Source organism: Parus major, chromosome 7 (assembly GCF_001522545.3).
Source record: "Parus major isolate Abel chromosome 7, Parus_major1.1, whole genome shotgun sequence".
NCBI classification, from domain to species: Eukaryota; Metazoa; Chordata; class Aves; order Passeriformes; family Paridae; genus Parus; species Parus major.
This window is the reverse complement of record NC_031776.1, coordinates 16,370,276-16,386,515: the sequence shown is the minus strand read 5'-3', so window position 1 is coordinate 16,386,515 and position 16,240 is coordinate 16,370,276. Positions and strand designations below refer to the sequence as shown.

The 16,240-nt window shown below is 37.0% G+C and overlaps 1 protein-coding gene across 1 annotated transcript in view; it reads right to left on the bottom strand.

The window, feature by feature from the left end:
* The window catches only part of CHN1 (chimerin 1), a 73,368-nt gene extending 57,426 nt beyond the window's left edge, over positions 1–15,942 (bottom strand). The window contains exons 1-5 of the mRNA XM_015634681.1: positions 15,864–15,942; positions 15,114–15,152; positions 11,858–11,913; positions 4,590–4,621; positions 3,635–3,748 (exon numbers count right to left, since the gene is read on the bottom strand). Coding sequence (XP_015490167.1) covers positions 3,635–3,748; positions 4,590–4,621; positions 11,858–11,913; positions 15,114–15,152; positions 15,864–15,918 — 296 coding nt within the window. The 5' untranslated portion in view covers positions 15,919–15,942. The remainder of the gene's footprint in view (positions 1–3,634; positions 3,749–4,589; positions 4,622–11,857; positions 11,914–15,113; positions 15,153–15,863) is intronic.
* Positions 15,943–16,240: the final 298 nt, after the last annotated feature.

Sequence of the window (16,240 nt, the reverse complement as noted above, 5' to 3'; positions counted from 1 at the left end):
AAGTAACTGATTTGCTGCTCTCAGTTGTGTTTATGCTTCATTCTCCTTTACATGGTATCTGAGCTGACACAATTTTACAGGCCTTCTTAGGCTCTGAACATCAGTTTTATTTGAAGGACAGCTCTGAATATTTAGTCAAACTTCTATACTTAAAACAACATTTAAATTATCATTTTCCTTTTCTTTAAGAACATACTTCTACCTCTCTTACAAATTCTGAAAAAATTATTTTCTGAAAAAAATCCACCATCTTTTGTTTCAAATTTAGATTTAAAAGGTAGCCTGCCTTTGAAAAAGTCATGATGCAAATTAATTGCACAATAATGGATGAAAGTAGACAAAAATAGCTCATCATAAGATGATCAAAATGCAGCTTGTTATATAAGTGGAAAGCAGATTTTACAGTAACTCAATAGCAAGTTTAAAAACTGAAAAGTTTTTTTGGGTAAGAGTTACTTTCTCTACCTTACAAAGTAAAAATATTAAAAATCTTCACTTTGAACTCAATTAACTACTCCACAGTATTTCACTACAAACAGCTGACCGCCTTGCTCAAGCTTGCAAAAAGTATTATTTTTCCTGTCCTATATTTGGTCATTTAAGTGGTGCTAGGCTATGTCTGTAGCTATAGCAGCTCAGGAACAAGACCTTTAGATCTACTAAAGCTAGTTCCATAAAAGTACCACAGCCTAATGCTTCACAGTGGTCAGAAACTCATTTAGAAGGGTTTAGAGAATAAAGAACTAAAACACGTGGTGCGGTTCATCTTGAACAGGATATGCAGTCCTGCCTGGTACAGGCACTGAGATTTTGGACATCAGCTACAATAGCTGGTGGAATCAAAGGTAACACTGAAAGTGCTCCATAATGATTTGAGGAATTGTCTGGCTTGGGTACTCAGGACAAATCACAAAAAGCTTGTTCTTCTCCATTTCAGAAAAGAAGACTGGAAACATTTCATTACAGAGACGTCATACCTTGCCACAGGAAGGGATATGATCCTGTTTCACTAAACTGCTCTTCACGACTGGATGCACTGGGTTTTTCAGGATTCCCAGGCACGCTGACACAAACACAGGAAGAAGACATCTGCCAGAGCTGGACGTGCTGGGCCGTCTGTCTCACTGAATTGCCTGCCTCCCCAGCAGAACCATCGGCAGCTACAAGCCAGGAAACAAACCTGTCTCAGTCTCAACATCAGCTGCTCCTACCCAGAGCTACCACAAGACTTTTATGTCTCGCTGAACTGGGATTTCATGATGCAATCACACTTCATAGGCAGTTTCCAATTTGCCCTAATCAGATCTGACACACTGTCAAAGACTGACACATCAAACAACAAACAGCGAGAGAGATTGAGTAGATACACAGAAATACAGAGGGAACCAAGTATTTATGCCAAGAGTTGATAGCACCTTCAAGAACCTAAATTTTACTCAACTTTTTTACCAAAATGTGCCTGAAAACCTATCAGAAAACAAGGATATTTCACTTTATGTTTTGTCGCTATGTTAGTGCAGAATTAGAGCACCTCTAGAGAATTGCTGGGTTAACTTCATAAAATTCTTGGAATCTGTTCTGTGTCTGTTTTTTATGTAACAGCTGACCAAGTTTTCTTTCCTCCCACAACTTCTAAGGGGTAAAACAAAGGTAAAGAAGGAAAAGCAAAAATCATACTAAAGTGATCTTAAATTTAACATGACTGCTTCAGAGACAGAGTGGCACCTAATCCTAGTATGAAAATACCAAATCGGTTCAAATACAGCTAGAAGAGGATGGGTGAAATTAGAGACCCGGAACTCAATCAAAGCCTTCTGTTGAACTTGGAAAAGATTTGCTCATACATACCATCCTACTGACAAGCTCTGGTTTTGGCCATGGAAATGACATTCTTAAATTCCTGCTGGGATTATCTAAACTGCAGACAGGGCCATCTTTGCCATCTGGCAGTGTAGTGACCCAAACACAAGTGATGCTCTCAAAAAATGATAGAACTACACACACTGATCATGGCAATCACAGAAAACTTCTTACACTCAGGATGCAGAGAGAGACTGCAGAAAGGACCTTGTTTTTAAGAGAGGTTAAAATGTCAGAAACAAAGTGGGCATTTTGGCTAATGGTTATATTCTGCATTTATAATTCCAGGGAGAGGAAAAATAAAAACGGAGCAAAACTCTCCTTCCAGTCAGTGGAAACACAGACTTCTGCTACACTACCTAGTAGTGACAAAAAAAATCATAGTGGTAAAATTCCAATGTGTGGAAGACAGAGCACCACAGTTCACAGAGTTCCACCTAAGGTATGAGAGTTAACACCCTCATTTATACACTCTGAGGGCTAACAGTGACACAACTGAGCATTATCTGCTGTGGGAAGGAAAGCAGCCACCTAGACCCACTGCCCTTGATACACGACTCATTTAGCACTTATCCTTAATGAAATGGCTGCAAGATGCTGCAGTTTCAGTTTCTGATGTGTTTTCTCAAACACTGAATTTCATCAAAATAAATCAATGATAACAACTTTGCTATAATTTGAAACCTTTTCCCAAACTGATCACTAAGAACTAGCCATTCTTTTCTCTGCTTGGTATAAAATTGATTTTATTGTTAGTCTGTAGGCCCTGTGCCTTCTGCACCATTGGAAGCAAGGGGTGGGAGCTCTTCTTTCAAGCCAGGTATCAAAACAACTGATTTCTTTTCAGAAAAGAATATTGCAGAAGCAGAAGATGATGAAATTGAGTATTATTTTAATAAGAAATAACAAATTTACACTGTTAATGAAAGTCAGTATAAATGTCAATAATGTTTCTCTTTGAAATCTTGTAACTACAGAAACAAATATCCTATGAAAATATACTCCTTTTTTCCCCTGAAAAACTAGTTCATCACAACCTATTATTTCAAGATATTATTACTTTAATTATAATCTTACTTTACCCATATAAAACTTTCAGTAACTGCATCTTCTTCTTCAATGTTTTTTTATCCCACTTCGATTTAAAACATGGCTAATAATCACCATCTCCCATCTGTACAGCACAGGCCAAAATAACCTCAATATCTTAAAAGTAATTAAGCTGTTTAAAACTTACAACTATTTTTTGAGTTTTTTATTTATAGCTGACCCACTTGCCAGAACTTTGCAGGATGAAGAAGCAGATCTGCAAACACTGTTAGATAACAGGTGTTCAGACAAGAAAGGGCCTCCTGATTTGTTGCCATCCCATGGAGAGACTAGAGAAAGCTGAGTGCTCTTCAGCAACAGCTACCTAGCCAGTGCATGGCACACTAGTCAGGGGAACTCATAAGATGCCTTTTATTTCTTGTTCACCTGCTCTCCCAACATCTGCATAGGGCCACATCTGTATCCTAGTGGGACAAGGGCAAAATGAAGCTCCACCAGCAAAACCACAATTGCTATTATCCCGATGGTGCAAGCAATAAGGAATGTTAGCACTTCAAAAAGGGGCAGTGAACGTTAAAGATACTGAATCTGTAACTAGGGTAAAAAAGTATAATGATTAAAAAAAATTAAAACAATCACAAAGAATTTTATGTTCTGAGGTCAGCAACACAGTAAAATCTCCTGAATATTTTATGAATTTAAAAATGAAATATTAATTACTGACCTTAATGCCAAAGTGTAGGTTCCAGGTTGCCTTTGGCTTTCACGAATGAGATAGCTTCCCTCTGCAACACTTAATAATTGGTCAGCTTCCTCCCTTGAGATCATCCCATGGAATCTAAGGAACAAAAGTGTTTTTGAAACACATGCCTCTTCTCTTTTAAATCGCTTTTCGGTCTTCTTTAAAAAAGCACCAACAATAGTAATTAAAAATGACTGTTTTTCAGGAATTATAGTTTAAGTTAATTTCCTTTTCCTGCCTGTATTTGAAGTTACTTTAAATGGTTTAAAAAGCTTCTAGGAAAGAGTATCTATGAAACAAGTACATTGTTTTAAAATCTGCATCTATCAATTTAATATATAGAAATAAATCTGTTTTCTCCTGCTGGCTTCACATGTTTTGTGCTAGTGGCATGCAGTCAAACATTTTAAAGCATTTGAGGATATTTTATGCAGTCTTTGAGATTTTAGCAAGTTGCCATAATCTCAGTAATTGCTGATGTAATAACCCAGCAACACTACACATCTTTTGCCAAAATAAACATAAGTAAGATCTGCTTTGTTTCTCCACACTAAAGCTAACCATCTTTGCATTAGCAACTTGAAAGAGGAGACACATATACATCCAAATAGCTTTTTTTCCTTAACAGAAACACCTTTTTTCAAAGCCAACTGGAGAGAGAGATGGAAAAAGCCAATCCCTTGAAAGTACAGAAACATATGTATGTTTTTCTCAATTAAAGTACCACTCAGTGATATCCATAACCATCAGAAATTGCAGCTGTAATTTTAGGTAGACAAAAGTGATGGCACTGTAATAACGATCTGATGGTGAGAGACATTGCTGTAAAACACGCAGAAGAAACAAAAAGCACAGAATTAATACTTGACACCTTTTCTGCAACTATTATTAACCAATATGTCAGGATAAATCACTTTCAGAGATGTTTGCTACTTACTCTCTTCCATAATATTTGGGTCTGTTCTCTACCTAGAAGAAACAACAGAAATTATAATGTTTCATAACAAGAAAAGCTATACAGTAAGTGGACTGTCTACAATATAGCATTAAAACCAGAAAGGGAAAATGTGAAATGTGAAAGTGCAGGCAAAAAATAATCTACAACAGAATTTCTCCTGCAATTAGAACATAGGGAAACCAAAGGGAGACCTTCAGAAAATAATTGCATTTGTGAATGGCTTAAAATGGAGCAAGAAAGGATGAGCCACTTGGATCACGTCATCCTCGGGACTCTGCATATACAAACTGATGGCATTAAATATTGCTTTTACAAAGTGCCAGAAAGGGGAAATGAGTTTGCATTTCATGCATGTAAGTGCCCCATATTGTTGAGTGCACTAATATAGTGAAACATACATAAAACTCTTTTTTTTAAAAAAAGAGATACCTTCCAGCACAGAGCTGTTGGTGTCCCTGCTGAAATAAAGGCACTACTATACAGCCCTCAGAGTGGGGGCAAAGGGTAGAGTGAATCACCAAGTGCCTAAGTCTTGTACTCCTTGACTGCATTCAACTGTGTGATCTGCAGTATCTCCTGGAAGACTTCAAAAGCAGATGTGCATGTGTTGTGTAGTGTCACTCTACCTTGTCAGTGCTCCACACACCTTATGGTGTAAATGCACACAACATGCAGAGGTGGCAGGGTACAGGTTGCCTGATAACTATTTTAGAGGAAGTAATCAATCTTCATTTGTCCAGGAAGTTTAAAGCCAAGTGAGGAACAGCAGATCTCACAGAAACCAGCTAATAATCTAAACTACCAGGTTATCCTTTCTTGCTAAATTTAAAGGGGGAAACTCTTTGGGGAGTGAAAGTCAACAGTTATACAATCTGAACTACAAAAGTATAAAAGAATCCAGCTATGCTGAAACACAGAATGCCACTTCAGTTTCTTTTTTCCAACTTTTCAACAAAAAGCCTATTAATATTAGAGCTTCTCTCCCATTTTTTTCATGGAGTAGAAAGATTTCAGATATCCAAAACAACAAAAACCAACATACATCCTCATGCACAGTCTAATAACAATTCTTCGACATTCCCAGGAAATAAAAAGCTATTGTAATGACTCATCACTTTGGAAAAAAACATTCCATCACTGGAAAGATTTATCATGTTCTAAAATATTTCTTTTTCCTTTATAAAAGCAAACAAGAGTTGACTGGTGTGATAGCTGTTTTCAAAGGGCCTGAAGAGACTGGATCATTTCAAAAGAAAAGAGGTCTTAGATATTTTTTGTTAAATGTAGGCTATTTCTTCAATAAGATAGCAACATAAACAGAAAAAATGAAAGCCTTTTATTGTTGTTGTTATAGAAACTTGCAACAATTCTTAACTAAAACCCTTAAGCTAAGACACTAGTTTAGGGCAATTGTTAAAAGAAGAATCCTGTCATGAATAAGATTTTGTTGTCTGTCTAGTGAGATTTTATATTTATCTCAGTGAATTTATAAGACAGAAATGGAAAATTTATATGCACAAAAGCATTCCTTTTCAGAAATGGATTAGTAACTTGACAGGTCATCTTCAAAGTACTTGCAAATCCTAAGAAAATTTATAATATACTCTGCACAAACATTTGAAAATGTGAATGGGCAGATGACTGGAACAAAGCATCTGGAAAAACCTCCACAGGACTTCCAGGCATTTGTAGGTAGGCTTGCAGTTCATTTTGGTGGATGATGAGTTAAAAAGGAAAATAACCACTTCTGTTAACAGTCTCTACTGATGAGTTTTACCAACTTGCAATAACTTCAGAATAAATGTTGATGTGCAACACGTTTTGCTTGCATACGACTCAGTGCAGCTGGAACCTCAATTCACTGAGTTTTATTGCCTGTTTATTTGTGTTTTGGGGTTTTTTTCCCCATCACTGTTTACATTTATGATAATATTAGAGGGTTTTGACATCTATATTGACATACATTAAGACTTTAAGAAAATTCCATTAGAACTCAGCAGGGGCCTTCTAATTCACTCAGAATGACTGGGCTACATATGCAGTGCAGTTTGTCTGCACTGAGAAAACCACACAGACTCCCTGTAAGCCAAATTTACCATGCAAGACAGCAAACATTCTCCTCAAGCTTTCTATAAAGCTTCTGACAGGTGTTATTACACCAGCTGTACCCTTTGCAACTTAGACATAGTGTTTGTTTATTCTTATCCTTAACTGCACTGGAAGCAATGTGCAGCTTTCTTGGTCTTTTGTGCTTCCTTGGACTTCAAAAAGTTCCTGCCAGACTGTATCCTACAAAATTAATTCTACAAATGACAATCACAGGCACCCACGTACCCTCCCTTTGCACATGAGTACTGAAAGTCAAACAGTTTAAACAAAACAGTTTAGTTCAGAAGCTTCATTAGTCTAACTTTCTAAGTTAAGAAGAAAAAATGAAAACATCTGGACTGGAACTAAACCCACCTAAGAAAGGAAATACATTTTAAAACAAGATGATAGCAAGAAGTCAGTCCTATTAGCTAAAGCTGATAGATGAAAAGACAGTGTAATTACACTCTGCAGAATTTTTTTCTGATTTGGCAGTATTTTCAAACCAAAGCATTGCTGAGTGTGTGTAAGGGCAGCCATAGCTGCTTCTTTTTCTTTGTATCCAGCCTGTTGACTTCTCAGGATTTTTCTTATGGGAAAAAATTCCTACTGCTGTTTGCTTGGCAAGGTTTTAAAACCTTCAAACTTGGAAAAAAAAAAGGAGGGAAAAAAGCATGAGATATTTGTTTTAAATGTGTTTATTTGTACACCACTAATACCAAGGGAATAAATTAAAGTCTCCCTATGATACCTTCAAGAAACACAAAGATCAACAAGATATCCACCATTGCTTAATTTATCATTTTTTTCAAACTGAGGTGTGAAGGCAATGAAAACAAATTTATGAACAGACAAATCAGGCAGAATTAGCAAGCACCTTATAGTAGACATTCCTTTGGCAAAGACCTTAGCTATCATGAAATTTGGAAAGTTGTCCTGGTCAAATATCATGCAGTTAAAGCCACCTTTACAAACAGCTCATTATATATGCCCATCTATTCTGTGTTTCTTGACCATTTTCACAATACTACACAGAGATGCTGTTTGACAGCCTTGTTAACTATCAGCACTGAATTAGGATGAAACCTCCTAAAAGGACAGAAAAAGCCAGTGACTTTAATTATCTCCATACTATGTATTTTTAATATAGTTATTTAAAATTGTTCATGCTTTCATGTATCAGTGACAGCTGCCCTAAATATGCCTATGCATGCACATATATGCACAACAAATATCAGCTTCATGAAGGAAATACAGTATTAAAACACAACACTTTAATTTGCATACAAGCCTCATGCAGAAGTCAAATAGCCTTAGAATTTAGGGAATCATCAACTTAAACCTCATGGAGTATTGAAAGACTTGGCTCTGCTGCACCTTCACAATAAAAAAAATATCCCAAATTAATGCAATGCTCTTTTTACTTCAGCATCTCTCCACTGATCTGTGTGTTGCTCTGATATGAAACTGGTGTAGCAGAGCAGAAACTTGAATTCTTTGTATTTGAGAAGCATTTCAAGTTAAGTAGGTCATTCTGTTGAATACACCTCTCAGTATCAGCACTTGTACAATGTGTGCTTTTGCACATGAAATAAAGGGTTGGGTTTTTTTTATGGTGTGATTTTAAATTATTCTTTAACAAGTACTTTTTCCCTAATCATCTCTCCTGCTTTTGTCAACAAGTGGATTACAGTAAGTCATGAAGAACAATTTATTTGCTAATACCTCACCAAATTACATATTGTTCATTCCTACTGACCTCTTTGATGTTTTCAGGACCAAAATTTTCTTCCTAATATTTATGAATTTGTTTATACAGCTGAATAATTCAAGCACTCAGGAGGAGATTCTGTTCCCCACTGACTCATGCATGGCTGCTAATAGAAACCCAGCTGAGAAAGAACAGATCACAAAGCTCAGCACAAGCAGGAGAGGCTCAGACCAGAGAGAAAGGTTAACAAGTTACTGTTCGCTGAATATATTTTCACTTCAAATCAGCTCAGCTGCATAAACTGGTCAATACATATAATGAAAAAGTGTTATCTGCATTATAAAGAATTAATGCAGAAGTAGGAAAATGTGCACTGATAATGTACTTCTTCAATTTTACCTTTATTAGTTAAAAATAAGCTTCCAAGAGCTTTTTTTAAAAGAAACTAATTCTTCAATGATAAAATGTGTATTTAATATGCTCTGTTCTGCAGCTAAATAACTGATTCTTTCATAGTTTTGTGTTTACTTCTATTCTCACTAGTTTCTAAATCTGCAGCTTTTATTTCTCAGTTTCTACAACAATGTTCATGGTGCAGACACAAGTTTACTCTTCAGAGTTCAAGAAGCTATTTTAAAACAGAGTGTCTCATTTTTTTGTTCACTCAGACACAGGGATAGTTTTACACTCACTTGAAGTTTGTCATATGTCATAATCTTGTTTTGGAGTAAATTCATAGAAATATGACATTACAGACACTAATGTGTTGCATTTCTTTCTCCACTGGTGACAGAACTTAGAAGTGTTTCAATTGATTGTGATACTTTTGCAAATCCCCCATTGACTGTAACAGGCTAGAGGCCACCGCTCTCCCATAGCAAATTTTCCCTTTGTAAACCAGTCCAACTTTTTAATTTACTATCTCTATTCGAGCTAATAAAATTTTCCAATTAACAGAACTGAAATTCAGTGAAAATGAGGACGAGAAAGTTGTAGTAGTCAATGTGATTGGTATTTGAAGAAGATTTACACAGATGCTTTTAAATTTGGCTGGCAATTTTCTTGCTCTAGTCTAAAAAGAGGACAATCTCTATCTGATTAACAGCTGAACAATTTCCATCACCCCTGAGGCAGGAAAAAATTTTAATTTTCAGATACTGAATACACATTTATATCTCTGCTTATTTGACTGTATTAGCTAATAGTAATCAAAGAAATACTATGAAGAAAAACAAAGTATGAAATTTGCTTGTGTGTTCCTACCACCTGGGACAAAAGACCCCCAAGCCCTTCTCTGCAGCCAAACTAGCCTGGGATATAATGCCAACACATCTTACTGAATATCCCAGAGTCCTTTATCAGTTTACCCTGACTACAGAGTATATATACTTCGTGCAGTCAAATAATTACAAAATAATTAAAATTTTCATATTAAGAATTGCATAATTTCCTTAATTGTGCTGGTACTTTCAATCATGGGTTTGGGGTTTTTTTTCGTTTCTTTGTTGTTTTACTTTGTTTGTTTTTTTTAAAGACATAAAAATGTATACAGAAAAATGAAGGTTCTAATTCTGTGGGAATTAAAACATTCACAGATGAGATCCTCAAAGCATCTAACTGAAGAAACAGAAAAATTTTCACCCATCACCACAAAAGTCAGGCAACTTTATGAGCATTACACTGTAAGTCTGTCACTATGGGAGTAAACTACAGCAGGACTCAGAGATAAGGAAGAGAAAATAAAAGGCTCCAGTGATTGTACAGGCATAATGTCAGCACCTCAAGGAACAGTGTCAGAGGGCTACCAAAAATCTCATCAAGGTTTTACAATATGCCTGTGTACACATAACCACACACATACCAACACCTCTTCCACCAGTGAAAGACTTCTGAGGAGAGGAAGGAAAAAGCAACAATAAGCACAATCCATTGGATGCAAGGAATAAAATACTTTATCCTATCCAGGTAAGCACGCTGAATTGTTAAGCCTGTATTGTAATACTAAGCTTTTACAAGACTTCAGATACTTGTTATATTAATGTAATGAAAAAATGTACCATAGAGAGCACTCAAATTAGAAGTGAACCTTCTTAATAATGTTGCAATGGAATTAAAAATTGGGGAAAAATCCCATTTTTTTCACAGCTTGGGTCTTATCTTCTGTAAGTATCTTTCCTTCAAATCTGCATCCAACTTTATTTGATGTACCTAAGACATGTGCATTAACAATTTTAACTGGAATACCTCTGCTTTGATGCTCAGTAACAAAACATTGTCAAAACAAAACTTTTTGCTATAATTCTTGTAAAATTCATGTATTGTTCCTTCCTGTAGCTATATCTTGATTAAGCACAGTAAGTTACAGCAATACCTTTTTTAGAAATACCAAAGAAACAGAGGAAAATGAGTGCTTCCATTAAATGCAGTACTTTGCTTCTGTTAAATCACTAAATTTTATTTTGAAGTTGACAGATTACTTCATAGAATTATAGTTGGACTTTTATAAAAACTACAGAGAACTGTCTAAGAGCCTGTATAATTCTGTCAAGTAATCCTCCCTGTCATCTAAATTGTAAGCTATTAATGTTCCTTCTGGAGAGTGCTACATCGAAGCAACTAACATATCTCAAAGATCAATTTTATTTCTCTTGGCAAATGATAAAAATACTCAAGTTTTCTTGCAGCAATGTAATAACTTCCAGTTATTCAGTAAGAGCTGTGTTTTGTAATACTGCCTAACGTTTCAGCATTTTTGAGATTTAAATGAATGTTTCCCAGGTTCTTCAGCAAAGCTGCAAGATGGGTGTAGGTATGACTAAACGTTGATGCACCAGTGCCTGGTGTCAGCTAAAGCCTGGAGCCCCACAGCCCTGGAGAGGAGCTGCTCTGCTGAACAGCAGCTCCGGGCACAGCAGGGTCTACCTCAACAGCGGATGCCATGAGCAATGCTCCTGTATCACTGCCTATTGATGGGATCCCATTGTTACCACTTCAGTCCATAACATCTGTGGTCTGTATAGCTTAGCTCCTGCTGTTTATGAGTCTTAAGTACTATGAATCAAACAACAGCACCAGGGGTGGTTTTAGTCTTCCCTCTGCTAATTTATTTCACATATCTAGTAGTGATGTCGTAAGGAACAGGTGTATAGTTCCCTGCACAGCTCTGCTCTTGCTTCTGTGAATTTCTCATGAGAAAGGGAGGAGAAAAAGTATGTTTCCATGTATCTAAGAATCAAAAAGTAGTAAATGATTCTTAGTAAATGATGATACATACCAAAATGCATTAAATTCCATTTTTAGAACAGATGGATTTCTGAGTACCAGCACCCCAAGGCTACCCACTCTAACCACAGCACAAAGTGTCCCAAGGAACCACTCTGGGCTGGACACAATTAAGTACAGACATGGAATTACTGGACTGTATAAAACTGAACACCGTGATACATACCTCACGAGTGCAGGTTATTCTTCTAGGATGGGGAGCTTCCTGTTGCAACTGATACACTGGGAGGAGGCAGAAGTTAAATTCTAATTAATACAGAATCGTTGTGTTAGTCATTTTAACATTAAACATTGCGGTTTAAATAAGGGAGAGTTTCTGCAAAGTTTAACACAAGGATACCAAGGATATAAAAATTTACTAATAAGTGGTCAAAAAAAAACCATGTTGCAAGCCAAAATGGGATACTGATTTTCTTTACAACAAATTGATCGAGTAATATGGAATAACTAGGTGAAATCAGACAAGTTTCCAACAAACAGATCAGAAAAAGAATCATAATAGACACAAATTGAAGTTCATTATATGGCAAATCAGGCTGCTGTCAAACTTTCTTCCGTAAGCAGATGGAGCCTAATCCTTCTATGCTGGGCACACACCCAGTCACCTCAAGACTTTGCAAGTATCACGCAGAATGCCTTCACCACTGATCAGTGAGGACCTGTCTGAAGAAAGAGAAAGATGGCCTTTGCATTTGCAGAGCTAAAGACATAACGAGTTGAGCAGCACAGTAAAATAGCTAAGGCCCAAATTATGACATACACTTACTTACCTTTATATCTTTCATCCTTCTTTTTCTCTATTTTTAAAATAAGCTTCATCAAGCCAGAACAGATCTTTGCAACCAGATGTAAATTTAATGCTACTAGTATGTACAGACTTTCTAGTATAATACCAAAGAAATTACTTTCAACTTCTATGCCAACTGAATCTGGTTTGGCAAGTCCCCTTCAAAATGAGGCTGTCAACACTAAGTTAGTATTTCAATAGTACACTAGAAATAGAAAAATGGACATTTGGAATTGTAATATTTTAAAATTAAATCTCAATCATTAGCATGAATACCAAGGTCTACATTGTGCTCTCACCTTCTTCAGATAGTAAGACCACACATTAATTTAACCAATACAATTTGACTTCATTACGATTCTCATTTGATGCCAAGTCTTTTCCACTGGCAAATGCTGTATTTACGTGTCAACCTATATGGGAAGGGAGAAAATGGCAAGATGCCCAATGATCACTGAATCATAAGATAAACTGGGGAAAAAACATTCCCTTTGTTCCAAATAAAAAAAACCTAATGGTTTTTCCTGCTGCTACTAAAATCAGTCATTTCCATGCTGGGCTGGTAATACAAAAATTATTTTTGCAAGTGATAAAGAACAGCACACTGGTATATAAAATCGCAATTATCATTTTAGGCATAGCATGACCATTTATACTGCCAGCACACAGATTCCCTAGCTTCCATTGTAAAAGCTGTATTTGATGGCACTGGACCTTGTCCATGTCTAATTCTGAGAACTGCAGAGCTAAGTTCAAAGGAAAACAAATAAAATGAAAGGACAAGTTAAGATTTTTCTGAATTTCACAAAAGAGGAGACCCACAATCAGCATGCTCCACAAAAACTGGCTGAAAACTGAGAGCTATTTCCCACCTTACTTCAAGCCAGGCTGAAAAGATTTTCTGAAAGGAAATTCTTTTTCACCAATGGCAATACCTTTCTCCTCTTCCAGTAAGAAGCACAGCAGGCTGACTAGCTAAGTTACAAAACAGGATTCTTATCCCTCCTCCTCCTCTAACTGAGCTATGCAATTCAAACAGTGCAACACCAGCTTCCTTGCTGTAATTATTGCCAGGGAAGTTAAACAAGACATTCCTCTTCGTCTGTCATGAGACAGAAATCTAATCAAACCTCAGGATTCAGAGTTTACTTCTGAACACAGGAAGGTTCACCATGGCAGGCAAACCATGATGCTGCAGGACAGTGGGTGCACACAAACCATACATGCAAACCATGCTGCAGAGTGGGTGCAAGCACATTTGCACGTGCCCAGGCTTTCAGCTTCTGTCAAGCTGCCAATGGAGATCTGATATTAGAGAGGTTCAACCTCCCTGTTATAGATTATGGAGTGGAATAAACTGAACAAGGAAGCAGTGTTCCCCGAGTTCACAGGAGGTACAGAGCTGTAAAACATAATCAAATCTGCCCTCTTACACTTGCTCTCTTTCTAACCATGGTTCTCACTTAGCCTTTAATTCCACATCTCTGATTAAAAAGTCTTCCACAGCAGGATGGAAACCTTTTAAAGTAACTACATTTTCTCACGTGCTAAATCTCCTCAACCTTTAGAGAGCAAACATTTTCACAATGTGAAATGTTGCTTGAGCAAATCCCTTTATCCAGCCTGAAGACACCAAGTTGAATATATACGAAGTAATGCAAATGTAAGTCTGACATCCCTAAACTGTTAAGTGTGTTATACACACAAACATTCTGTTTTCAAAATCTGTTTTTCACAGAAGACTCTTCTTTCTTGCTGTGGTTCCTCAAGTCTCAAAATGTCTCACATCTTGGGTTTTCTATCTACAAAGAACTAGAATTTATAGGTGAGCCACTATGGGAAGCGACAATGCTCTTTTACATTTTTCTCATGTTCTCTTCCATGTCCCTAAACCTCCGTTTGCACAGCCAAATAAGAGGTCATTCCCTTACACGGAATTCTTCTGCATTTAAAAATGTCTGTTTGCTTTTTTGTGGGTTTGATTTGGGTTTGGTTTTTTTTTTTTAAACGAAACAGCAAGTTGTGAAGTTCCCAAGCGAGTGGCACTCTGATCTCAGGGCAAGGCACCTGGGCTGCTGCCCTGCACACCTGTCTAAGACCCCAAGAACTGGAGAGCATGGGCAGGCTGGTACCAAACCAGGCCCTTCTAGGCAGGGCTTCAAAAAACCTGCTTGTGATTTGTCACACCAGGCCAAGCATATGCTCTCATTTTACTATATCAGCAAATTCCTGAAGAAAACAATTTGAGTTCTCTTAACCACCTCAAGCTCAGCTCTTGTGATGCAAAGCACTAGATCACAGGAGCCCTAGATGTCTGCAAGGATACCAACTTTAAGGCATGAATGGAGTTTATGTAAGCCCTGATCTAGGCAGACAAACCACTGTAAGTAAGACCAAGCAGGAGTGGGACAACTCACATTAATAAGGGGCAGAGAATCTACTCTTCTAAATGAATATGAATCTATGTTCACTTGTCCCTGGGGGTAGTTCAACCTATCTCTAAACAGAAGTGAGCCTTTTTGATGCTTCTGAAACTCACATTCTGATGAAAAGAGAAATTAGTCTTTTGAAGCATCCAACTGAAACCTTTTCATCTCTGACTTGGAAAAATACCCCCAAACACTGAGATACTTACAGTAAGATTTCCAAACAGGTGGTCTGTATTCATCAGTATCTGAAAGAAACAAAAAATCTTAATGTTGCATAAGAAACATTTTAACACAGAAAAAACTTGCAGAATTATTGAGATAATATTGCACCTAGGTTCTAAACTTACTTCTTACTATTACAGAACGATCTGTTAAAATTTCCCCCTTTTTACTTAAACTAAAAATGTGAAAAGGTATTTTCTTTATCCAGCTAGAATAAAAACTACAGAAACAAATCTGGAAAATGGCAAACATGCAGATCAGAAGCCAGCATACTGTGAGGAGGAAGGAGAATGCATATTATTTTTACTATGTATGTGTCTACAAGTTTCATTTTCATCTACACCAGAAAGATTTTTTTAATCTCAATTTATATTCCAATAAATGAGTTTCCATGCAACTTATTCCTGCCATTAGCATTTTCCTCTGCTGGATGGCAATTAACAACTCTTAAAATAAAATCATAGTATGCAAGGATGGCGAAATATTTTGGAAAAAAGAAGGGTTTTTTTTTTCCCCTACTGAGTACAAGCTCTTTTTGGAAGTAGTGAGTACATATTAAAAGTACCAACATATTTCTACTCCATGATTTTAATTCTCAAAATTAAAAAAAAATAAAATCCCAATTTCTTCTAAGTTCTGTCACCCTTATGACTTGTATTACAAGTGACCCGACATTTTGAGCTCAGGGCTATGCTGCAAACTTTGACTCTGATCCACTCTTTTACTGCTCTGACCAGCTTCAGTTTTGATGCCACAAGTCACCGAGGCTTTCAGCAAGATGCTGTGCATCTCTGCCTTGGAGCTGGTGAGAGTTATTCCATCCTCACTGCACCACAGGGTCGCAAGCTGAGCCACCCACACAGCCAGCCTTGCTGTCTGAAGCCACTCCTGCCTGCAGTGCTCATGCCCGAGCTCTGTTTGCTCTGCTCACTGGAATTACCTGCTGCATCCAACAAAGCATGAATTTCTAGTTTTTATTACAAGGTTACATAAAGATAAAGCAATCTTGGAACCTGCTGCCTTAATTTTGGCCTGAGTAGCACCTCCACTTGAGAGCCCTTCAGGCCTGCAAAACTGAGCCTGAAGCTGAGATTTTTGTTTGCCTCCCCTT